General features: G+C 43.1%; 1 protein-coding gene and 2 long non-coding RNA genes across 5 annotated transcripts in view; 2 read left to right on the forward strand and 1 right to left on the reverse strand.

Annotated features, from left to right (window-relative positions):
• Nucleotides 1–13,169: 13,169 nt before the first annotated feature.
• On the forward strand, nt 13,170–15,891 carry SIX6 (SIX homeobox 6). 2 transcript variants are annotated; one of them, XM_045451158.1, is made up of 3 exons: nt 13,170–14,042; nt 14,860–15,044; nt 15,165–15,323. In XM_045451158.1, exons 1-3 carry the CDS (start codon nt 13,471–13,473, stop codon nt 15,206–15,208), a joined length of 801 nt encoding a protein of 266 aa, XP_045307114.1. In that variant the 5' UTR covers nt 13,170–13,470; the 3' UTR covers nt 15,209–15,323. The 2 variants fall into 2 exon arrangements, with proteins under 2 accessions (XP_045307114.1, XP_045307115.1); XM_045451159.1 differs by lacking the exon at nt 14,860–15,044 and having other exon boundaries at nt 13,173–14,042; nt 15,165–15,891.
• Nucleotides 15,729–19,620, reverse strand: LOC123583943. Its single transcript, XR_006705068.1, has 3 exons — nt 19,523–19,620; nt 16,939–17,013; nt 15,729–15,838 (listed from the first exon to the last, which is right to left on the reverse strand). It is a non-coding gene; the product is annotated as an uncharacterized LOC123583943 (long non-coding RNA).
• LOC123583942 overlaps nt 18,873–25,104 on the forward strand; it is a 45,513-nt gene continuing 39,281 nt past the window's right edge. Inside the window, exons 1-2 of one of the 2 annotated variants that reach the window (XR_006705067.1) lie at nt 18,873–19,169; nt 22,289–22,379. This is a non-coding gene — a long non-coding RNA (uncharacterized LOC123583942). Of the gene's footprint in view, nt 19,170–19,818; nt 19,929–22,288; nt 22,380–25,104 lie in introns of those variants that run through there. The other variant, XR_006705066.1, reaches the window with a different exon arrangement.

Below are 25,104 nucleotides of genomic sequence, written 5' to 3' on the forward strand. Positions count from 1 at the left end.
GGTCAGAGAGGGAGACACAGAATCTGAAACAGGCTCCAGGCTCTGAGCGGTTAGCACAGAGCCCGATGCGGGGCTCAAACTCATGGACCACGAGATCATGACCTGAGCCGAAGTCGGACGCTTAACTGACTGAGCCACCCAGGCGCCCCTAAATATGCCTTGGTTTATATTGTTATTGCATCTGGCCTAACCCAAGCTATCCCCTATTGCTGCACAAACCAGGCTGCATTACGGCATTAGAGAAGCCAAGTACCATGTACAGATATCCTTATTGAATAGACAGTGATTGGGGGTCACATTTGGTAAGTCATAAAATGCAAAACTGAGCAAAGAACATCACACTGAATGGAGGTTCCATCTCCCCTACAATCCACAAGCAGCAGAATTTATAGAAAGGAGAAATACAATATTAAAGCAGCAGATTAAATTACTAACAGGTAAAATCACTTGGGCCAGATGGACTACAGTATTGTTCCAGTCTCTAATACTTTTGAATAATCAACCAGTAGGGCCTATTGCCCCATATGCCAGACTGGGGACCCCTGCTGAGACACTCAATACCATAAATGGAAGTTGTGGCAAATAGCCATTGCCCTCACTCTCACTGTGGATCAACATGCTATGCTACTAAGAACACCAAAGCCCTATCACACCTGGAAAGGCATCATCTACTGGAACTTACAATGGGATGTCCCACCAGAATGGCCAGATAGCCACCAAATGAGCCATCTCTATGCTAGTGAAATCCCTTATTGACTGCTCAGGGCATAATGTAGAAGAGGGATGAGGCCTTAGAGAAGGCCATTAAGAGGACATGCCTGCTCATTGACCTGAGAGCTGGACCCAGTCAACTGGAGCCTCCTCACCCCATTCCCTGTGCTTGGAATGTAAGTTCTGTCTACCATTTCCACAGTGGGAGCCATTTTCAAGGACATAGTCTTGAGAGGTTAAGATATGGTTGAGACCCTCTGGACTGAATACATGATTAAACCTGATTAAGATATCTATATAAACTTATTTTTTTTTATTTTTAAAGAAGTTTTTATTTATTTTTGAGAGAGAGAGACAGAGACAGAGTTGGGTAGGGTCAGAGAAAGAGGGAGACACTGAATCCGAAGCAAGCTCCAGACCCCCAGCTATAAGCACAGAGCTCAATGTAGGGCTCGAACTTGTGAACCACAAGATCATGACCTGAGCTGAAGTCGGACACTCAACCGACTGAGCCACCCAGGCGCCCCAAGATCTCTAAGTTGTAGTGAACAAGGACAGAGATCTACTGGTCTTGTGGCTGCCCAAGGCAACCCTTGTAAGTAAGTTCCCTTGCTTATTAAATCTGCCACCTACCAATCTGGAGTAGTTTGCCTCTTTCATTGGTCTCTTCCTGCCTTCTATGCATGGTGCCAGTTTGCAAATAAACACAATTCCACAAAAACTCTCATTGGACTCTCTAGGGGTATGAAAAAGATGAAAATGACCTTCCATCTGGAAGAAAATATTCATTGAACAGCCAAAGAATTTTCTTTAAAAAATGCTGAAGAATAATTTGTCCTTTCAAATATTAAAAAAACTTAAAAATGTCTTAATGTAGGCAGAATAGAAGAATATACGAATTATTTCTATAACTTGAAAGGGAGGCTATACTAAGCATGGCATCCAAAATTGAACCAGATTTAATATATCTATGTAAAAATTATAAACTTACAAGGAGAACAACACCATAAAGCTAAAAGGCAAGTGAAAAAGTAAGAAAAATATTTGCAACATACAATAAGTAAAAACAGATCTTTAATATTTGGAGAAATATTACAAATGAATAAAGGTTTAAAATATCCCAATCAACAAATATAATTGAGAAGTTTTCAAAGGAAAAATACAAATATAATCTTATTAATAACCAAAGAAATGCCTATGTTTAAAAATGAGAAACTATTTTTTCACCTATCAAGCTGACAAAGATTTTAAAGAATAATAATAGCCAGGGCATGGGGGAAGAATGCCCTGAGTAGAAGTAAATGAGTAGAAGTAAAAATCCTTTAGGATGACAATTTGGCAATACGTATCAATTTTCCAAATGTGTAAACCCTTTAACCTGTTCATTTCACTTCTGGAATTTGAAGGAAAACAACCTACTGAATGGGAGAAGATATTTCAAAATTACATATCAGATAAAGGGTTTGTATCAAAATATATACAACTGATACAACTCAATACTCAAAAGACAAATAATCCAATTAAAAAATGGGCAGAAGACATGAACAGACATTTCTCCAAAGGAGACATACAGATGGCTAACAGACACATGAAAAGATGCTCAACATCACTGATCATCAAAGAAACGCAAATCAAAACTGCAATGAGATATCATCTCACACCTGTCAGAATGGCTAAAATCAAAAACACAAGAAAGAGCCAGTGTTGGCAAGGATGTGGAGAAAGGGGAACCCTCTTATACTGGTGGCGGGAATGCAAATTGGTGTACCATTGTGGAAAACTATATGGAGGTTCCCCAAAAAATTAAAAATAGAACTACCCTACAATTCAGGATCACACTAGTGGGTATTTACCCAAAAAATACAAAAACACTAATTCAAATGGGTGCATGCACCACTATGTTTATTGCAGCATTATTTACAACAGCCAAACTATGGAAGCAGCCCAAGTGTCCATTGATAGATGAATGGATAAAGATGTGGTATGTATATACAATGGAATATTATTCAGCCATAAAAAAGAATTAAATCTTTTCAATTATTTGGATGGAGCTAATTTTTAATTATTTATTTAATCAATCAATCAATCTAATTAATTAATCCATTAATTAATCCATTAATTTATTATTAAGTCAGAGAAAGACAAATACCACTGACATATGACATTTAAGAAACAAAACCAACGAGCAAAGAAAAGACAGACAAATCAAGAAACAAACTCTTAACTATAGAGAACAAACTGGTAGTTACTAGAAGAGAGGCGTGGGGGATGGGGATTAAAGAGTACATTTATCATGATGAAAAAATTAAAATGATTTTTTAAATTTTTAAAAAGAACTGCTTTTGCTGCAGGAAAAAAAAAGAATTTGAAGGGAAAAAATTGGACAATGCATAAAGATGCTCATTGCCTCATTGTTTATAATTGTGAGAAACTGGAACCAATTTTTTTTTTCAACGTTTTTTTAATTTATTTTTGGGACAGAGAGAGACAGAGCATGAACAGGGGAGGGGCAGAGAGAGAGGGAGACACAGAATCGGAAACAAGGCTCCAGGCTCTGAGCGGTCAGCACAGAGCCCGATGCGGGGCTCGAACTCACGGACCGCGAGATCGTGACCTGGCTGAAGTCGGACGCTTAACCGACTGCGCCACCCAGGCGCCCTGAAACTGGAACCAATTTAAACAAACATCAGTAGGGACTGGTTCAATAAGTTATGGTATGTATGTTGCGGAATTCAGTGCAGCCATTCAAAGGGATAACATGTATTTATTATCAGGAAAAATATTCACAAAATATTATCATAAAAAAAGAAGGTTAAAAAATAGTGTGGATAATGTGACATTTCTGTCAGAAGAAAAAAAATGTGTATCTCTGTATGTAGAAAAAAAAAAGGTCCATAAAAGTATGCACTTAGCATGAATAGTGATTATCTCTGGAATAATAACATTATAAAAAAAACTTTTGCTTTTGACTCCATATAGCCTTAGTATATGGATATTTATTGCAATAAGTATGTATTGCTTTTATAAGAAGAAAAACAAAAAAGCTATTTCTGGGGAAAAAAACAACAACAAGCACTCCAGATAAGGAAAATACATGAGAAAAGAATCTAAATGTCAATAAATGAACAAAGCAGAGAGAAGAATGGAGAGAAAGGTATGTGTCCGTGTGTTCTTAATAAGAATAGACTGTCTAGAACTGTGTGCCTGTAAATATTCTTAACACAGAGGGGCACACTTCAAGGGAAACTCTAGGTACTGTACCATTTCAGGAAACTTTGGGATTGGGGTAATAGAGGAGGAGGAAAGTGGGGAAGTGGAAATACTTTAAAAGTCTGATCCTATTAGGATGGGAAGAAGAATGGGAAAATTAATGTCATGGTAGGAAAAACAGAGCATCTTTATGGGGGAAATATTAAGTGTCCTGTTTATAAACAGTAGTAGAGTCATATGTAACAATTAAAGAGAGCAGGGAAAAGATAGATAGCCATTGAACTAAAAATGACTACAGAACTTCCAAATCATTGTTTCAACTAATTGAAGTAGAGAAAAATATAAATAAATTGCAAATTTCTTCTCATATCTGTGAATTGTACATCAGCATAATACCATGACATGTTTTCATTTTACACTAAACACCTGCAGAGAGGGATGGAACCTTATCTTTTATCTTACCCCAAAAGATAAATCTACTACTTTAATTGTTTAATTCAGTTAATGTCCCAAGGGAAGGTTTAAAAGAAAGCTTAATATGAAAATGAAGAAATTAATGAACATTGTCTTTTGTTTGGGATCATGCCAATCTTGACTTCGAATAATGATGAGGTGAAAAGTATATAATTTGTTATTTTCCTACTTGTACAGAGTGACTACTTTTAATATTCTATTCTCTTAATTTACTTCCAAGAAACATTTAAGACTAGTACATTTGTCATATAAGTGGGTGTGGTAGGCTGAGGGGAAAAAAACCCAAAGATATATTCACTTCCTAACCCCTAGAATCTGTGACTATCACCTTATATGGCAAAAGATATGAGGAAGTTAGGGATCTTGAGGAGTTTATCCTGGATTAAACAGGTAGGCCCTAAAGGCAATCCCATGCATTTATAAAATACAAGTAGAAAGAGTTTTCACAGAGACTGAGAGCAAGAGCAAGAGAGGAGAGGAGGATGTAGTGTTATTTACAACAGCCAAATTATGGAAGCAGCCCGCGTCCATTGACAGATGAATGGATAAAGAAGATGTGGTATATGTATACAATGGAATATTATTCAGCCATAAAAAAGAATGAAATTTTGCCATTTGCAACAACATGAATGGAGCTAGAGAGTATTATAACTGAGATAAGTCAGTCAGAGAAAGACAAATACCATATGATTTCACTCATATGTGGAATTTAAGAAACAAATAAAGAAGAAAAGACAAACCAAAAAACACACTCTTAACTATAGAGAACAAACTAACGGTTGCCAGAGGGGAGGTAGGTGGGGGGAAGGGTGAAATAGGTAAAGGGGAATAAGAGTGCACTTATCATCGGGGTACCTGGGTGGCTCAGTCAGTTAAGTGACCGACCTTGACTCAGGTCATGATCTTACAGTTGGTGAATTTGAGCCCCTCGTCAGGCTCTGTGCTGACAACTGAGAGCCTGGAACCTACTTCTGATCCTATGTCTCCCTCTCTCTCTGCCCCTCCCCTGTTCACACTCTGTCTCTCTTTCAAAAATAAGTATTTTTTAAAAATTAAAAAGAAAGAGTACATTTATCAGGATGAGCACTGAGTAATGTATAGAATTGTTTTATCACTATATTATACACTTGAAACTAATATAACTGTATGTTACCTACACTGGATTTTTTTTAAGTTTGGGGGGGAGAAAAGGAATGGAGAGAAGAGAGGATGTGGTGTGAAGAAGGAGGCAAAGACTGGTGAAATGCAGCTACAAAGAGAGAAGTGCCAGCAAGCTATCAGAAGATGGAAGAGACAAGAAACTCATTCTTCCCTAGAGCCTCTGGAAGTAGCATTGCACCTTCACTCAGACTTGTGGCCTCCAGAACTGTGAGAGAATACATTTCTGTTGTTTAAAGCCACCAAGTTTGTGGCTTTTTGTTACAGCAGTACTGAAAGCCAATACAGTCAGCATTTGGGGAATTTCATGTAAACTATTTACTGACTTCTTTAGACTAACTTATTGGGACAACAGTAATACACAGAACAGGAAGGACTACTTCAAAATAATTTATTGCTTGGAAAATTTCAAGAAACCTAAGCAGAATACCAAGGGATTATGCGACCAAGGACAAGATGGAAAGTGAGCCATCACTAAATATAGAGGGTCGAGCTAGAAGATTATGTGGATGGTTTTCCACAAGAGGGGAACTAATACTTGTTGTGAATTTACTATAAGCCAGGCACTATGCAAGGAATAGTCATGCATAATCCAATAAGGAAAGTGGGGCCTAAAATCATGGGGTTAGTCCAATGCTATAAACTTAAATTATTTAGAGTCCTTGCTGTTTCTACTATTTTATCTGTTTCCACAAATTTTAGCTTGAGAAGCATCGCTTCCCTGAAACATCATTGTAGTCACAGTATCCCCCCTTCTCTGAGAACCACTCCCATTCCCCATCTACTTTCAGGAGTGAGCACTTTGTCTCTCACAACTTTAACAAGGCTTAGTTTAGTGAGGAGGTATTTGGCAATGGAGAATGGGAAGCAGAAGGAAGGAGTCATAGAGTCAGAACAGTCGGAAAAAAAGAGAAAATAAATACAAATTATTACGATAAAGAACTACAATCATTGGAAAATATGAACTATCAGAGTCCACAAAAAGGACAGACAAGGATAAAAAGTAGGTAATAAGCACAAAGGAGATGAGAGGAGGTAGGAAGAAAATTTAACTAAATGAAGGGTAAAAATTAAATATTAATATTCCCAAAAGTCAGTTCAGCCTCGATTTTAATAGCTGTAATGACAAATTATCTTACACTAATTTCACCAAAACCCAGGAATAATAGATAAAGTAATAACAGAATACAAAACAGAAAAAGAGGAGAATTAAAATTCCATAGTTTGTGAAATATCTGAAAAAAAAAAAAAAAAGAAAAGAAAACCTGCTGTTAGAGGAAACATGCACACATTTCTCTGTCCCTAGATTTTTTTCTAAATCTATTCCCACTGTCTGTCTATGTAATTTCCTACCAGAGCTTTGCAGCTGGTCCCCACTGGGGCTTAAGCAGACTCCTCTCTGTGTTTCCATTTAAAAATCTTTATTTCAATAGGTGGGCCTAGAGCATCTGCACTTCCAAAATTACCACACAACTGATCCAAAATGATTGAAACGAAATTGGTTTCAAAAATTGCCCTTAGGCTGAAAAGAAGATGAAGGCTAACGTTTCAGACCTAAAGAAACATTTATCACAATTCTGTGGTCTGTAATAGACTTCTGTGATTGTAATAGAAATGTTGACAGCTTGTTAATTACAGAAATGCTAGTGAGCATCACTGTTATTCTTTTGAAAAACCTGACAAAAGAGTTCAGATTTTTTTTTTTTTTACTTAAACCAAGCCTTATAGCACCTCAACTCAAATCTCTCATCCCCAAGAGGCTGGATTTAGTCCCATTTTCCTGTAGTATACAGCGTGATGACTCAGAGAAAGGTCTTCAGTTAACCCTGACGCCAACATTCCCATCCCCTCAAAGAAGTCCTCGAGTCACATTTGAGATTCAGGGCCTTTTTAGGGCCTGCAAGGGTATAACACTTGACAAGACCCAGAATGGTTTAAATCTCTCTGAGATCCATGAACTAGAGTGCACCAACCTCTGAAAAGTTACAGCAACAGGAAGTAGCATAAGACTTTACAGAGAGCAGTTCAGATCCTCTGTGCTCAAACTCATCTGGAATTATACCATCTTCCATGGGTAAGGAAAGCAAGGTATATAATGGACAGAGGTTTGAATCTGTGTTTTAGACCTACCTCTGCCACTAATAGCTCTGTAATATGGGCAACCGTTTAACCTCTTTGATCTTCATAGTTTAATCATTTGTAAAATAGAGAAGGGTTGAGCAGTAACTTTTCAACAATTGTTGCCTGTCCCATCAATTAAACAATATAAATTCCAACATGATAGAAGGAAAACTCCACCTTTCCCAGAGACATTTCTAAGTGTAGAAGTATTCAGTCACCATAAGTATTATTTACAGTAAATTTTAAGAAGCAATAAAATTACAGTAGGCTCTTAGGAACAGATTTCAATGGTGTGGACTAGGCCTAAGGTGAAATTAAAAGGGCACTGATTCCTTTGAAAGTGCTTCAACTCCAGAATGAACAGAATTTTAGCAGGCTTTATATGTCTGTGCCTTGTTGATTATTTTGAGACCCTCTGAAGCAGGGTTTCCCAACAGTGGCACTATTGATGTTTTGTTGTGGGGGAATGTTCTGTTCATCGTAAGATGTTTAGTAGGTCTCTGGCCTCCACTGGCATTAGATGCCAGTTGTGACAACCAAAAATATCTTCAGGCATTGCTAAATGTCCCCTGAAAGGGGGAGTAATATTGCTCTTTGTTGAGATTTGCTGTTTTGAAAGGTAAGATGCCATGTAAATGTATTTTTACAACACAATATTTTTATGTATGTATATATGCATTTTAAAACTATTTTCTGCTAACCAACTGGATTACTAGGAGAATTTGGTTTTTATTAGAGGCTAATACCTCTATCTGATTTTACAGTATTAGAAGGAAATGATTATTTACTCATATAATACATGTAATCAATACATGTATGTGCCACACATACAATTTACATGAATAATGTTTGGCTCATCCCAAAGGGCATAAACAAACTTGCATTCTTTCACTTCATTAAATTTTAAAGTTCCTATGTATGTTTTAGATCTGGGATTTGAAAATGGCCAAAAATAATTTGCTGGTGGAAAAAAATAAAGTTCCGGTAGAGAAGTATGAATTAATCGTTCTTTCACTCATTCAACTAATTTTCATTACTGATAATAAAGATTTTATTAGTGACATGCGGGTTACATTTTAAAGCATTAATCCTTTATACAAGAGCCCATTGATATATAGTCTTAAGCAAGCTATGCTGTGGTATAGTTAGTCCCATGCAGATTTAGACTTATGCCACAGAAGCAGAAGAAAAAGTGAATTCAAGAGCATAGTTTAAACAAGAAATAGTCCTTGAAATATACTCTTTGGTTTAAATACAAATGCCTAGGATTAACCACAAACCAGAAGTCGAAACAGAGTTGTATAGTCAGCCTAACATTTTTTAAAAAACACATTACTGCTAATTAATAACCACTTTCAAATGGTACATTTTCCCACAGTTAAACTTATACAAATTCCCTCCACTTGACAACATATGCAATTTTACGTCATTTGAAAAATAATTGGTGAATAATTTTGCAAATAACAACAAATATACTTCAATCTCTTAAATTATTGAATTGTAATAATTTTTGCCAGTCAATCTCACAGTGCCAGGAAATCTACAAAATATTTCTTAAATGGTGTTTGTTCTCAAGAATACACAATAAAGAGGCATCTCTGTTCTTTGTTACAAGGTGCATACTGGCAGGGGAAGAATGCATGAAATAGCACAATCTACCTTGGGATCTTATTAGGACAGTAAGCACTTCAAAAGTAGGATATTGAATGAATTCTAAAATCTAAAGATTTAGACAACCAAACACAGAAACAAACATTTCTATATTATGCATATGGCATCATCTGAAAATCACAATACTAAATATATGAATAAATGTTTGAAAGTGAATTTAATACTGTAAATTCAAAGGCAGTAAAATGCTTTTTTTAACTTTCTAGATCTTAAAAATAAACCATGGATAAATTTCCCAGATCCTTTTTTATGTTATTCTCACCCACCAGCAACACACAGCTTTGAGGCCAAGGAAAGGGAAACCAAGATCTCTCCCCCAAAAGTCAAAATGAACTTACACAAAAGGCTAGGACCTCATTGTCTTTCAGTCTATGACTCTCACACGCAGCACAAATGTCTTTATCAAGGAATTCAGATGCCTCAATGACTACATTCTTCAAATCCCTGACTATGTGAAATTATGTAGGAAAGAAAACGAAAATATACCACTTATTTTACATGTGTTTGATTTAGGAAAAAGTCAAAGGCAAAACAGGACAACAGACAAAACAAAACAAGAGATAAGACTGTATTGACCTCTAAGCAGCGCTCTCAGCTGGCAAACCACTCAGCAAGGTGTAACGGGGGCTCCACGTGTGTCTCTACTCTAGAGGAAAACCAGAAAGAGCAAAACGAGGGGTGAGATCGATGAGCACAAGAAATCCCAGACGGAACTCTGAAGATCTCTGGTATGAACCTCACAACCTCCGGGGGTGGTGCGGGGTGAGTACTTTGCTCTGCTGCTGCCGCACTGAATAATTAAACACAGAATCTGCCCAGGGGCATTGTCTTCTACAAGCTTTTTTCTCCATATTTTTCCCTTGTGAAGTAAAACTGAGTCTTCAGAAAGCGGAATAGAATCTTTGGATTCCCAGCATCTGCCCAAGGCCTCCCAAACCTACTAGATGCAAACCAACCACAGAAAGTTGCAAATCTGCCCAGATAGGCCCGACGCCAGGGGCGGCCGCTGAGCTTTCTAGGTTTCCTGGTCAAACGCAAAAGAAAAATAAAGTTGGGGGTGGCAAGCAGGCGGTTGCCCGGATGGTTGGTGCAAAGTTTCAAAACTGGTAAAAATCTATCTTTCCGTAAAATTAAGCAGTCAACCCTAAGGTACAACTTTCACCTGGCGCTTTAAGGGGCGGGGGGGGGGGGGGTGGTGGTCACCGCCTTGTCCACAACGGGATTATTTTTAAGGAACCCGGCGGAGCTTTTTTCATTATCAGGGATTGGGGTGTGTGGGGGAGTATGTATTTCTTCTGTTTGTGATGAATGAATACGTGATACCAACTTTCCCAGAGGTAGTTTATTCGTTTGAGTTAATAAAATTAAACCAAATCCCCTGGGATGGAGAAGATAGAATCTTCTGACAGTAGACCCTGGCCTCTAGACACTTCTCATACCCCGAACGCCTAGCGTCCAGACAGGGAGTCTTGGAGGAACTGGGACTTTGCAACCCCTAGCCAGCGCACTTTTCCCTCCGCTCCAGCGCAGCCAACCTAAGATTTCGGTCCCGGTTGCCTGAGAGCCCCAAACGCACGGAAGCCAACGCGCTCTCTCCCCCAATATTTGCAGAACCGTTGTCCAAGAAACGGGATATTCCCATTTCCTGGAGAGGGAAGGTAGACTTGGAAAATTAACACAACTTGCTCAAGAAAACTAAGGATAAGAAGCCAGTTTCCCCCCGAATTCGGAGTTTTCAAACTGTTCAGCAAAAGGGCGGGGGAGGCGAGGTCCCCTGGGGGTACCGGCAACTTCTCACCTCCAGCGGCTAAGTGCAGGTTTTGGGGTCCTCTCTGGGTTCGGGGCTGTAGGGTGTCCCAGACTTTCGGCTTCTTCCGCGTGGAAGGTGAGCGTGAAGCCATTCTGCTAAGGGGAGCCGGCAGGGGAGACACCCCGAGAGGGAAAAATAAGAAACTTTCGCAAACTGGAGCGAGGCGATTCTTTCCTTTCCTGGCCAGAAGTGACGGGAACCACCGCCTTCCTGGGTTCCGCTTCACCCTTGCCCGATCCCCAAGGCCCGGGTTTTCTATACTGCGTATTTTGGGCACTTGTGTTCGATGTTTCCACTAAAAGTTGTTTCTTCTGCGAATTTGGAAATCGCCCCAAGCTAGGGAAGATTTGTGCTTTGACATTATACTCACCGCCCTCTGTATTTTGCCCCTGCCCTGTCGCATTTCAAGAAAATGAACTCTTAGAAAAGAAAGCCTCTGCATCGAGGCGGCTAGCAATCTCACAGAAATGATGTAAATGGTTGCAGGGCTTCCTCCTCCCCCCCCCCCCCCCCAACCTAGGCTATTTTTTTCGAGTGAACTGTGAAGATCTGTGAAAATAATATCAGGGTTTTCCGTCAGAACGAGCTTTGCCCTGCACTCAGGCGTAGCATAATCTGACCTGACACCTCCAACCATCTGTGCTATCTATCTGCCTTCTGATTTACCAGAGCTGTACAAGCCGCATACAAATTGTACTTGATACTAAAGAAAAGACAGCCGGGTCCAGTCCAGTTCGGAGGTGAATATTCCCATCTGATTCCTTTAGGGATGGACCCAACGATAGTTTTCCAGGCATTTTCGAAGGACTCCCCTCTCCCAATTATTTTCTTCACACTAAACAAGCCCCTATCAAAGGCCCAGGTGAGATCATGGTTTCTTTTGACAGAGACCTCAGAAAATGGTATGATGTGGATGTCAATTGGGAATCAATAAAAGTTGCCAATTCAATCTGCTGGCCCTAAGGCAGAGCTGCCTAGAAGGCCCTTCCTCTCTGCAGGAGGGGTCAGTGCTCAGCAGCTTAGAAAGGGTTTTCTGCTCCACCACCACCCCCATTTCTGTGATTCCCCTTTCTCTACTTGTACTGAATTCCTTTGGGGCAAAAAGGCCAAGGTTACAGTTTCTATTCCCAGCTCAGCTCGAGTTAAATGTTCTAACACAGGGTAGGGCAAAATCAGCCTGCAAGAAGAGGAAATCAATATTTTTAAAAAAGATCTTTGAAATAAGCTTTTAAGTTGCTGTCCTGACCTACCCGTGACTTCTCACTCTAGATGTGGCTAGGCTGCACATTTGTTGAAGTCCATTAAACTGGGGAGAGGGGTTACTGCTGAAAAGTATAAACTTTTGGGGAGGTGCAACTCCCTTTCTTGAGTGTTTGACTTCATGGTCAACACCTGTGTTATCAGGTGTGACAGTTGTTCTAGTTCGTATTTGAAATGATTTCAGGAGGCTTTTGAAGATGGTGGGGATAGCCCAAACTGACTTCTTAACAGATCCCTGGTCCCGTTCCTTCTGCTTCAGATTCGCTTCCCACTCGGCTGCTTTGCAGCTGGAAAAGGGGAAAATGCATGCGGGGATGGATGCTGGGGGGAAATGGGGTGATCTACTTCCCTCCCTCCCCAGTCGTGCGCTCCCCCCAAAGTTTTCTATTTCATTACGATTAAACTTGGCGAATTCTTGGAGGATTTCGATTTGGCCCAGTCCTCATTGTCCTCTGGAGACCTCTTGACCCAGGCAGCGCATCACTCCAAAGTGGATTCCTGTAGCACCACTGCCTCTTTTGGCAAGGGTGGGGGGCGGGGGTGGAGGAACAAGGCTGGATGAGGGTATTGAAAGGCTGCTGTTCTTGCCTTCCCCTTTCTCCCAGCCACTCTCCAGTGTTTTCCTCCTCCAGATTCTGCAAAATACTGAGGAAAAGTCCACGGGTAAACGGCGGGCGCTGTCGAGAGCGGGGAGGTGCTGAAATGACCCGGGCGCGCTGGTCGCAGTCTTGATTGGCAGAGAGAGCCAGTGACTGACAGGGGGTCTCCATGGCGCCCGCGCCGCCAATCCGCCCATTCCAGTAGCGGCGCCAGTTCGCCGGCCTGCGTGCCCTAACGGAGCCGAGCCGAACCCGGGCGGCGGGGCCGGCACCTCCTCCAATCCCTCCTGCTCGCTCGCTCCCAGCCGTTGCGCCGCCGCGCTGCCCGGGTCGTGCGTCCCGGCTGCCCTAAGCCGCTTCACCGAGGAGAGCCTGGCGCACCCCGCCAGGCCCGCCGACATCTGCTGCGTGTCCGGTTCCGCTCTCCGCGCCCCCGCTGCAGTCGGCGCTGCCTCGATGTTCCAGTTGCCCATCTTGAATTTCAGTCCCCAGCAAGTGGCCGGGGTATGCGAGACTCTGGAGGAGAGCGGCGACGTAGAGCGCCTGGGTCGCTTCCTCTGGTCGCTGCCCGTGGCCCCTGCGGCCTGTGAGGCCCTCAACAAGAATGAATCGGTGCTGCGCGCGCGAGCCATCGTGGCCTTTCACGGCGGCAACTACCGCGAGCTCTATCATATCCTGGAAAACCACAAGTTCACCAAGGAGTCGCACGCCAAGCTGCAGGCGCTGTGGCTCGAAGCGCATTACCAGGAGGCTGAGAAGCTGCGTGGACGGCCCCTGGGGCCGGTGGACAAGTACCGCGTGAGGAAGAAGTTCCCGCTGCCGCGCACCATTTGGGACGGCGAACAGAAGACACACTGCTTCAAGGAGCGCACGAGGCATCTGCTACGGGAATGGTATCTGCAGGACCCATACCCTAACCCCAGCAAAAAGCGTGAGCTCGCCCAGGCAACCGGACTGACCCCTACGCAGGTGGGCAACTGGTTCAAAAACCGCCGACAAAGGGACCGGGCGGCTGCAGCCAAGAACAGGTCGGTACCTAGAGGCCTACGCTCCTTGCGCTCACCCTGGTGGGTCGGGCGAAGGCGCCCCAGGGGCCCTTTCCCAGGGCCCAGCGACTTGGATCCGAAGGAGTTGAGAGCTCAATCTGTCTTCAGTTATGAGCCCACTGCGTTCTGGGATCCTGGGCGGGTAAGGGGGGCGGGGGGCGGGGGGAGTTCCTTCCGGGCTCTTGGTGCTCCATTCTCTCCCTCATTCTTGGAACTTAGGGGGTCGCCCCAGCCGCTGGTTCCAGTCATAAAATCAAGGCGGCATTGAAAAGAGGAAAGATTAAACATTAAAATGTGTAAACATTAAAATTCCAGCAACATTTAGGGACCCCCAAGGCCCAAAGCTAATTCTTGTCAGCCTGGGCCCAGGCTCCTATTAAGCGAAGCCTGACTTATTAGCAATGTGGCAGGTCAGTGTTGTCGTTTTAAAAGCCCAGATGCATTCTCTAATGCTTTGAAAATAATTTTCGATAGACTTCTGGATGAAAGATGAGTTCTCTTTCCGCGTGGACAACTCTGCCTCAAAATAGCAAACTATAGTCAGTTGAGGCTTGTCGCTTCCTCAGCGTGTGGCTCTAAATTAGCCAAACATTTTGTCCAAGAACCCAGCCTCATCTCCCAGGACCAAATGCTCCATGCAATCCTCAGACAGCCCTTTTTGCCTTTAGCTTTGGTCCGACCGGCTTACTGTAGGGCACTGACAGGAGCGTGCGCCTGGAGGAGACGCACGATGGGAAATGGGTTCCCTATCCCGGAGCCCGATATGCCTTTGTCACCCACACTTCATTTATCTTGACAGTATTGTAAATCTCACAAAGGCGGCCAACAACCGCGAACGAACCTGTGAGCCCAGCATCTCAGATGGGGAGCCCAGAAAGGATTCAGAAGAAGGATGGGACAACTGCTGGGCTACTTGGAGAGGCGGCCAGCTGTGGAATCCTTCCTGGCTTCCGTTGCCTCACTTTTCCTACTTTAACTGCCGGGGTCTGTGGGAGATCCGCTAGCCTCTGGGCTTAAGGGAAGCAAAGCGGGGGAGGGGGGGCAGGGGGGCGCAAGGGGAGGCTATGTTACGCGCTGTGACTGGTGTCCCTTTCCTTCCCATAGACTCCAGCAGCAGGTCATGTCGCAGGGCTCCGGGCGGGCTCTAAGGGCTGAGGAAGAGGGCACGCCCGAGGTGCTGGGCGCCGCAGCCAGCCCCGCCGCCAGCCTATCCAGCAAGGCCGCCACTTCGGCCATCTCCATCACGTCGAGCGACAGCGAGTGCGACATCTGAGCTGCCCATTCAGCACACTCGGAAATAGAATCCACTATTAAAACAACACAAAATGAAATAGGACGGGAGGATGAGAGACCACGCAAACCCAGCGCTTCCGAAACCAGGTGGCCAGGGACCCGCGGGCTCCGGTAGCGCGTTTCCGCCCGGCGGCCGGCCTGGCTCCACTGGCGCCCTCCGGCCGCTATCAAAGGGGCCCGCGGTGAGGCTCAACCCAGCGCCACGTTCTCCTTGCTTTGCTTTTTCCCAAGAATTTTACTGCAGAGATGCCTCCGGAACCCGAACTGCACGCTGAGCGCCTGTCCTGAATCTCCCGTGGGTATTTCACGTCGAAAGGACGCTGTTATATATGTATAACTTTTGCTTTGAAGTTAAAAACAAAACAAAACAAAACAAAACATATATATGCTGTTTATTTACTTATTTAAGAGACTACCGTGGTAGGTTTCTCTGTATCTTGGGAACTTGCTGTTTCTAAAGGCGCAGGGTTTCGAACAGATGGGTTCTGTGTGAAGAAGCCAAACAATAAAAACCTGGTGAGCAACCTTTCTTAATTAAGTGAGCTGCTCTCAGATTCTTAAAAAAACAAAACAAAACAAAACAAAACATTTCACCAGGTAAGCAGAGGGGCCCTTGTGCAAATAGTCTCCGGAGAGTCTTCTCTATACCTTTTGCTTTCTCTGATGTCTCCTGGTATATTTTTTAAATGGCCCGTGGTAGATTCATAACCAACTGCCCAACAAATTGTACGTTTGTATGTATATATGTACATGTGCATATGTAGCATACATTTAAACCCAGAAGTTGGCAACATGAGCATCCCCTATAAGGCAACTCCACACATCCCCAAGCACGGTTTACTATGGCTTGTCCACCTGACACTTTTATGAAATGTTAGTGGCTTTCAGGAATAATTTAAGAAGCCAAACTCTGGGACTCAGTCGTGAGTCCTATTTTATAAAAATGCAAGACTATTCTGACACAGCTCTGCAATTAGAAAGGTTTTCCATCTCCTTTTAGGCCCTCTCCCATACAAAATAGGCACCCCCCCCCCCCATCATGCTAAAGTGGATATATACTACATTTAGGATTAAACTCATATTAAAATAAGACAAAAGATAGGAGAAGTTTTAATAACTAAATGAACATCTTGCTGCAGAAGGTTTTTATCAAACATTATTTACCACAAAAAGGATACTTAGATGAAGGAAAGGATGTTATGTCACATATTGAGGTGAAATAGAGGCTGCAGAGGATGGCATTTTAAAAATCTGATCTCTGTATCAAACATGAAATAAGTCCTCTAGAGCTTCCTTGTCCTGCAATGGCCTCGATTAAAACTATCAAATATTCTTAGGATTTAACTTGTGCAGGCACACACACATACCAAAAAAAGAAAACTAAACAATGTCCTTGCACTAAAAAAGTAAATGTTATCCAGAGTCTCTTAAGCTCTTTTCCTAGTGAAATGGGTTGCATATTATAAAATTTGACATTGATCTTTAAATCACTTAAGCTGAACTTCTCTCCTTGAGCTCCTCCTCACACACACACACACACACACACACACACACACACACACACACACACGACTCTTCAATTTACCTCTCTGTCCTTAGCAGATGTCCTCTGGTTCAGAAGCCTACTAACTTATTTAGGTAGAAGTGCCAATGTCCAAACCTAAATAAATAAATAAACCAACAAACAAATAAGATAAAATAAGTGAAGCCATGGAAGTCAAAAAGCAGTCATATGACAAGATATATGAGAGAAACCAAAGACATGAAAAAGGGTTGATTTTTGGTTTCTAAATCACTTAACCAAATTTGGCCTCATTTGGGTTTTATAAATTGTTGTCATTGTGTACTGGGGCCCTTATCCAGAGAATTGTTAACAACCAAAACTCTCTTGCACAAGAGCTCTAGATGGAAGGAGTGGGGATATCTTTGTGATCAAGATGGCGTTCTTCGGGAAGGCAAGCAAATGCCCTTCTGTGGGTCCAGAAAGGCTAGGATGGTAGAGCTTCCTGAAGACTCTTGTTTCCTAGAATGCCCTCCCTCCCCACCTAGTTCCTTGAATGCCAAGGAGCAAGGCCAGGACTCCTATGAGGCAATGGAAGCACCTAGAGTACAAAATTTAAGGAGGCATTCACTCTCAAGGTCAAGCAAGTACAGCAAGTACAAGGCATCTGGGAATGAGTGCTGTTTTAAATTCTGCCCTATAGGTGCTTGCCTTGTTTCACTGTAGTCCTGAATCTGCAAAGGAGTATTGCGCTTCAATGAAATATCAAGAGACTTCCATTCTTGTTCCCCAGACCCTCCAGAAGCTAACAAAGGAGCTGCCCAGACCAGCATTTGGAGAAAATAGCAAATTTTCTCTTTTAAACTGATGTTTCCAGGTACAAGAAGGAAGGGAAAGGACAAATTAGTAAATGATGTAGAGGCATTTGAGATTCTAAAAATCCCATCCTACTCAACCAGTTCAAATGATGCCTAAAAGCAGAAGAAAATGTCCATTCTGCATTCTCAAGAAAAAAAAAGGGTAACACTGATAAGAGCTAAGCTTTCTCTTTACAAATAATTTTTAAATAACATTTATGGCTTGACAAAAAAGAGAAAACCAAACAGTTATGGAGGGCTTTTTTTCCTGCTTTGGTGAAAGCCTTTAAAGTACACCTAATTTGCTTAAAGTAACATGTTGCCTAAGGATTACATTATAAAGTAGCTATTCTGTTTCACCAATCTGTAGATTCATTTATCTAATTTCATGTTAGAATCTTAAGGGGTGACACATTACTTTAAATATTTTTAAAATGTTTATCTGGAACCTGGTGGCACTTAACTTCTCTTGTGAGTAGTCAATTCTTTGATAATCAAGTGTTGGAAATTGTTCCAAATCATGACACAGATATTTATGTTAATTGGTCCAAAAATTCCCATGGGCAGGTATCGTAAAAATTCTCTTTTTCCAGGATTTTTCCCCCCATATCAGTTTTATCCTAGTCTAGAAAGGTTTTTTGTTTGTTTGGTTGTTTGTTTGTGTTTAATTCCAGGTAGTAGCAATGCTGAAAGTTTCCGAATTTGGAGAAATCTCCATTTGATGGGTTTCCTTTCTGTCTTCTCATGAAATTTATTTCCTGTAACAATTTCCCAAAAAGCAATTACTCCAGCAGAGTGGAAAGAAGCTGCATTCTAACAATTCAACGGATCTGACCAATGTGAGGATTTAACCAACTCAGGCCCCTTTATTGGTTATAAATATTTCAACCACCCGCCAGTTCCACCAAAAACGCGATGGCTCCCGCTCCCCAAATGCCGCAGTTCCTCTCTCCTCCACTTTAATGACCCACTCCTCTTCCACCCGCCGCGCTCGCCACCAACCCCCCCCCCCCCCCGCACCGCCCCCTTTCCCTCCTCCAGTTTGTTTATAAAAATCCGGGAGGGAGGGGATGAGAGGCTGGGGTGGGGGAGGACTTGCTCTTTGTTTACATTAAACAAATGACAGGCAAAGAGCTCAATCAAAATCTTCCTTGACCCCGTTCTCTCTCCCTAATTTTAACAAAAAGGAAAAAAATATTGTATCCAAAGAGAACGTGAATGGGGCGGGAGGAGAAGAGAAGCAGCTTTTTTGCTCTATTCAGCCGGGACGCGGGAGCGCGGACGATTTCCGCTCCTATTGTGAGGCGGGGCCCGGGGGCGGCAGTGAATGGGGGGTCTGCCGAGCGGCCCGCAGGGCTGTCAGGCGGCTCAGCGTAATCAGGGCTAATGACGGTGGCCGGGAGCTCCGCGGGACAATGCGCGGGGCCGCGGGGTTTTGTCGGCCTGAATGGCTAATAGGTTTGCCTGGGGGTGCGAGGGGGGCGGTGTCGGGGAAGAGGCGGCGGTGAGGGGAGAAGGGGTCATTGTTCGCACACTGGCCCGGGCGCCGAGGCGCGTCCCACCCCGCGCGGGGGCCCGGAGCGGCCGGCAGGAAGGCCGCGGCCGGGAGGCCCCCTGGAGGCCTGCTGGGAAATGGCGGCAGGGGCGGCGGGTGCGTGGGTCCCCTAGGGAAGGCAGCCCTGAGAGAGGAGGTCGGCACGAACTTTTTTCCCCCGGGAGAATTCCATAGTGCGTCCCCAGTACCGGGAAGGTGATTCCCTCCGCCAGGGTTCGAATCGCGACTCCGCGAGGTGACAACTCCACACACCCACCTTTTCCGTCCAGCGCCCTGGGAGCTCTGAGACGTGTAGGCCGGGAGCCACTCCTATTGTTAGACTGCCTGACCCAAAACAGCTCGAGGAGAGAAACCTCTCAAAATCAAGGGGCGGGGGGGCGAAGGGTTAAAAACCCAGGTGAGGCGATAAACAAACGCGCGCCACAGCAGCAACTGAGGCGCACGCTCGCCCTCGAGCCTCTGACGGCGCTACGGCGGTTCGCCAGCCTCGTGCAAGACGATGCGCCGCGGGTCTGGGCCTGCGCGGGTTGCTGCGGCGCGCGTCCGCCTTGCGTGTGAGGAGGCTGCGCGGGCAGGGTCGCCCGCGACCGGCAGCGGTAAGCGTGCTGGTGTCCCCGGACCAGGGAACGGCAGTTGTCACCGCGGGCTCTCGGCGGAGCCGCGTGAGTTGCTCAAGCGGTGACCGGAGCGCAGAGAGGCTCCATACTCAGGGAGTGGGATCTGCAGGCTCTGAGGCCTCGAGAGGGCTTTGCGAGCCCCGAAGATCCGCGGGTCAGCCGTCGGGGTTGGGGACCCACAGCAGAGCGTCCTGAGAGCCAAATGCCCGCAGCGGCACAAACTCCCGCAGGCCCCCGCTGCCACCGGAGCCCCGGTCTTTCAGAAACTTGGCCGCTCCCATTTCGGCTCCTACAAATCTCCCCCAGAAGCATGCCGGGCAGCTCTCTATCTGCTAGGATTTATATTCCCAAACCTCTTTAGACCTACCCCAGCGTCAGGGATCGAACTGGTTTCCTCCCCACACCCCTCCTTTTCTCCTGGTTCGAAGACAAAGCGGTGTGAGGGCCATCCTAGAGCACAGCGAACAGTTTCACGCTGTGTGCCTCTGCTCTCGCGGTTTCCACTTTCTCTGCCGACCTAACGCAGCCCCCGACACCTCGACGGCTAACCGTTCGATCCTGGAAGCCGATCCCACTTCCCAGGAGTCTTTCTTGATTCAGCGGGCTCCCCACAGAGACTTCTCTACTTCCTCTTTAGCGGTCTCACAGTACTTTATCTAACGTCTATTTTAACTGCTGTGATGTATTTGTGCATTTGTCTATATGTTTGAATCCCCCCCCCCTCCCGCTAGAGTGTAAGCTCTTTAAGGGCAGGGATTGAATTTTATTCATCTTTATATTCCCAGGGCTGGCCTAGAAGTAGGTGCTCAATAAATATTTTTAAACTGAAATAATTAATGGGTCTTCGTTAAAACCTGTCCCGAAGTAGTGGAGGAGCGCTGCTAGTTCTGAGTTCATTTGAACAGCGAAAATGGCAAATAGAACCTGGACCCAGAGTTCACTTAAATACTTCAGGTTACAAGCTCTTACCTACTTGTCAGGTTCTCTGGGATGATACCCCCTCTAAGTGTATGGTTTTTTTAGAACCCTGTGGCTTGGAGTTCATAACATGAAAATTAACTTCTCACACACACATTTTTCCCAAACAGTAAGGTAAGAGTCATCTCCTTAGGTTTAGAAAATTCTATTCATTATACCCTCTGAACCCTATAAAATATAATTCCTAATATTTTTGTCTGTTATGAAAAAGGTTTCTTCTTACAAAATAACTCCTTTCTTTGTCTCTCTCCTTCCCCCACCCCCACTTTAGTCTTGACCTACAAATTAAAACATAAACACACAAAATAACAAATTCAAAGTGTCCAATTTTAAGATCTTGGATTGGTATTCCACCTCCATGCTTAGGCTAAGGGGTGAAAAACAGAATTTTCATTACAATCTTAAATCACAAAAGCCCTGTGAAAATCCACTGGTTGCTAAACTCATCTGAATTTTAAATTTTAATGGACAGAAGGAAGTGAACTGTGTGTAATCTTGAGTTCTGATAAAATATAGATACAGCTGCCTCTTGGAAAGTCATTTTAGCCTGGCACTCTCAGTCTGCAACCTCAGAATGTTGATTTACTATATGTTTTTCAGACTGAAGAGAATAGCCCTGAGTTTTTTAGCATGAAATCAAATATCTAAGTTTAGACTGTGCATATTAATTTGATACATGAACAGTCTGGTTGGTGGTAACTAGTTTATTATGCATTTCAAACATTTTCAGATATTTAAAATTCCTATTAAAGATTTGTCCATTCAAATTAAGTACCATTTAAGGCAGATTCTATTGCATTGGATATACTGACTTTCCATAAATTCATGATAAAGTATGCATTTGAACTAAAGGCGTATGCATATACACTAGACATCTGATCTACAAAATAATTTTTGCAGGCAAATGTGATGCTATGAGCTGGATTCATCAATTTAAAACAGACAAGCAAATAGGAAAAGGAAAACTATACTGTAAATAGCATGTAGCAATAGACTGATGCCTAAAATGGTGGGATCAAAGAGACCTTGCTAATCACTGTGGATTTGGGCAAGTCACTTAACTCTTTGAGCCTTCACTTTTACTTCTACAATATGAAGTTGATAATATCCAGGGACGTCGTGAATGTTTGCGATAAAGCACCTAGACCAGACCCTCACATATAATAGGTATTCAGTGAATGGAACTTCCCTTTTCCCATTTTTCCTGGTTAAATGCTAGGCCACGGAAATAAGCTGTACAACTCCCCTTAAACATTGTGTTTTAATAGATGTCATCTACACATTTGGAATATTATTGAATTTGAATGCTAAATGCTGTTTTTAGAAGCAGCTCTGCTCACCACCCCTAGCAGGGAAGACCCAGTATGTTGGTTTCCCAACCTTGATAATGGGTGAACTTGTGCTAATACAACATCACTCTTTCTTAGGCTTTTAACTCTGGTTGGCGCTGCTTGTCATTATATATGAAGTTCTCCAAAGGGATTTTAGCCTATCCTGCAATTCAGGATAACCTCAAATGTAAGTATAATCACTGAAAAGATAACCTTTTACGGAAAGTGCAAGGTCTATTTTTTTTTTTTTTTGAGGAAGAAGCAGTGACCCTGCTTTACTTATATTTATCCTGCTTTATTTATATTTATGTGGCTCTTCATAGCTAATAATGAAGTCCCTTCAGCTGCACCATCTCACTTCCTCACAAGAATCCTGTGAGGGAAGTCAGCAGGTATGGTTTCTACCTTCCAGATAAGAAAATGGGGCTCACATTACTTGCTCAGCCACAGGACCAGGGAAGAATCCAGAGTTTGTAGGCCTTGAAGTTTAAATAATTTGGAGGGGAGGATGCCCTATAAATAAGGTAAAGGATATAAAATTATGAGTACAAAATTGGATGTAAGAAATCACAACAACTATAAAATTTTTAAACTGAGCAAATACAACACACATTACAAAATCCAAATAACAAAATCATTTTATTGTCACATATACCTCTAGAATAGTTTTTTCCCTACTCTTTTCTCCTATGTGTTCTTTGATTGCTTCTATATATGACAATAATTTTACAGTACAGTCTTGAAAGATAATTTAGTCTTTAGTATGGGTTGGTTTTTAATATTTTCAGATTTTAGAAAAGTTTCAGTTTCATAGCTCATTATTGGCAATGCCATATGTAATTTTTTAGATGGGTATCAAATTTGGGAAAGCCTCTAGGAAGTTTCTTTCGTATGTGAACATAAGATGTGAGGACATTTTCAGTTTCCTTGAACGGTGACCCATCTTAAGTAACCTTTGCATTGACAACACTCATTAATCACTTTGTAATCAAAGGCTTTACATATTCGTGTTGTGACACATAAATCAGCACAACAGAAGTAGGAATATTCCTACAAGACATCCCTGCACCAAAAGAGCTAGCAATAGCCTAACAATACACAGAAATGACAACGAACCGTAAAAATATGTACCACTAAACCCAAACTGTATCCCCAACTCAAGTTCACTTTAGCTACCGGATAGAAAAATGACTGGTTACTCCAGTGGTGCCCAGCACTAGGGGAAGTGACAAAGGGAAAATAGAAGTGCACAGAGACAGTGGTCTATTATAGTTAAATTACCTATTTTGCAAAGTTTCCAAAAATGCATGATCATGTGAGCATATTGCTAGGATCCCTCCCAGGGCCTTTGAGAAGGGGTCTGTGCAAGTAAGGTATCTTGCAACCTTAGTGTCGCTTGCTTCCAGGTAATTCTGCCTCTGCACAGGCCAAGTATTTCTTTTCCTGTTTCTTTTTTCTTTCCTTTCTTTTCTCCTTCCTTTCTTCCTTCCTTCCTACCTTCCTACCTTCCTTCATGTCTTTCAGAACAGGCTTTCTGACTCCAGGTTTTCTTTTATCCAGGACAATATGTATTTCCCCAGAAAGTTTTTACAAAGTTTTACTCAAAAGCTGTTTTTAAAGGTGTTTCATTGATAGAGGGAAAGTGAGTTTCAGATTACAAATATAGAGCTGGCCTTGGGTAGGACTGTAAGATAGACAGGTTATCCCTTAGAACCCCACCTTTCCTTTTGAGGATTTTTCACTTTGCCTCCTTACAGGTGTCACATCCCAAACTGTCAGAAACCCTCAGTGCTCTCTACCGTCCCTTGATCAAAATCTATTCTCAGTTGTTACCAAAAAATCAGATAAGCCAATTCACATTGACATACAAATAGCTGCTAAAAGCTTAATGAATTACCTACAGATGGGGGCCTAGGAGGGTACTTACTAACTGCTAGGAGATAATCCTTTAATTCAATAAACCCAAATCACTAATGGTAACAATTCAGACATCACTAGTAAGCTAGTACAAAATTATTTTTGGTTGGAAGAGAGCCAGGAATCCTTCAAGTCATTCCATGGAAGTAGATGACTGCTTCTTGGGTCAAATAGAACCAGTATTAAAAATAGAGTAAAGTAAAATAAACTTGTTGGGCCTCCAGCTTTCCCCTTAAATTGCAATTCCTTCTCTATCATTCATTCTACCACCAAACTTTGTAAGAGAGGAAAGAGTAGTCTACATTCTTTGCCTCCATTTCTTCACTAGATACTCTTAACTTCTTGCAATCTGGCTTTTACTGGCATTATTCCATCATAACTGTCCCCTCAAAGGTCACTCTACTGGGTCCTCAACTACTCAGCCTGTTGATCTTCAACAGTGTTGAGCATCCCTTCCTTCTAAACAGGGCCAAAATTATGTTGAAGCAAGCAAGATGCCTAAGGAGGTCCTTCTCTCTCTCTCTCTCTCTCTCTCTCTCTCTCTCTCTCTCTCTCCCCCTCTCCCCTCTCCCCTCCTCCCTCTCTCCCTCTCTCCCCCTCTCCCTCTCCCTCCCTCTCCTTCTCCCCCTCCCTCTCCTTCTCTCCCTCCCTCTCCTTCTCCCCCTCCCCTTTCCTGCCTCTCCCCCCTCTCCCCCACCGTACCCCCTCAGAGTTCTACAGGTTTAGGGGTGGCATCTGAGAGTACCTCCTAAATTTTGCACAACAAATGCCTCACTTCTGAGCTTCTCACCATATTCACATCGTGGCCTGCAGTTTGCTGCCTTGCTTTTGTTCATTCTGCAGGCGTAAGTAGACCTCCATGCTTTGTGCCTCCCCTGCACTCCTTCCTACCTTCTGATAGCAGCACTCTTAGGAACTGCTCTTCCCAATTTGATGTTTCCAGCGGGGCTGGCAAACATAGTACCTACCTTCCCAACTCACAGCAGAGTATAATC

Source organism: Leopardus geoffroyi, chromosome B3 (assembly GCF_018350155.1).
Source record: "Leopardus geoffroyi isolate Oge1 chromosome B3, O.geoffroyi_Oge1_pat1.0, whole genome shotgun sequence".
NCBI classification, from domain to species: domain Eukaryota; kingdom Metazoa; phylum Chordata; class Mammalia; order Carnivora; family Felidae; genus Leopardus; species Leopardus geoffroyi.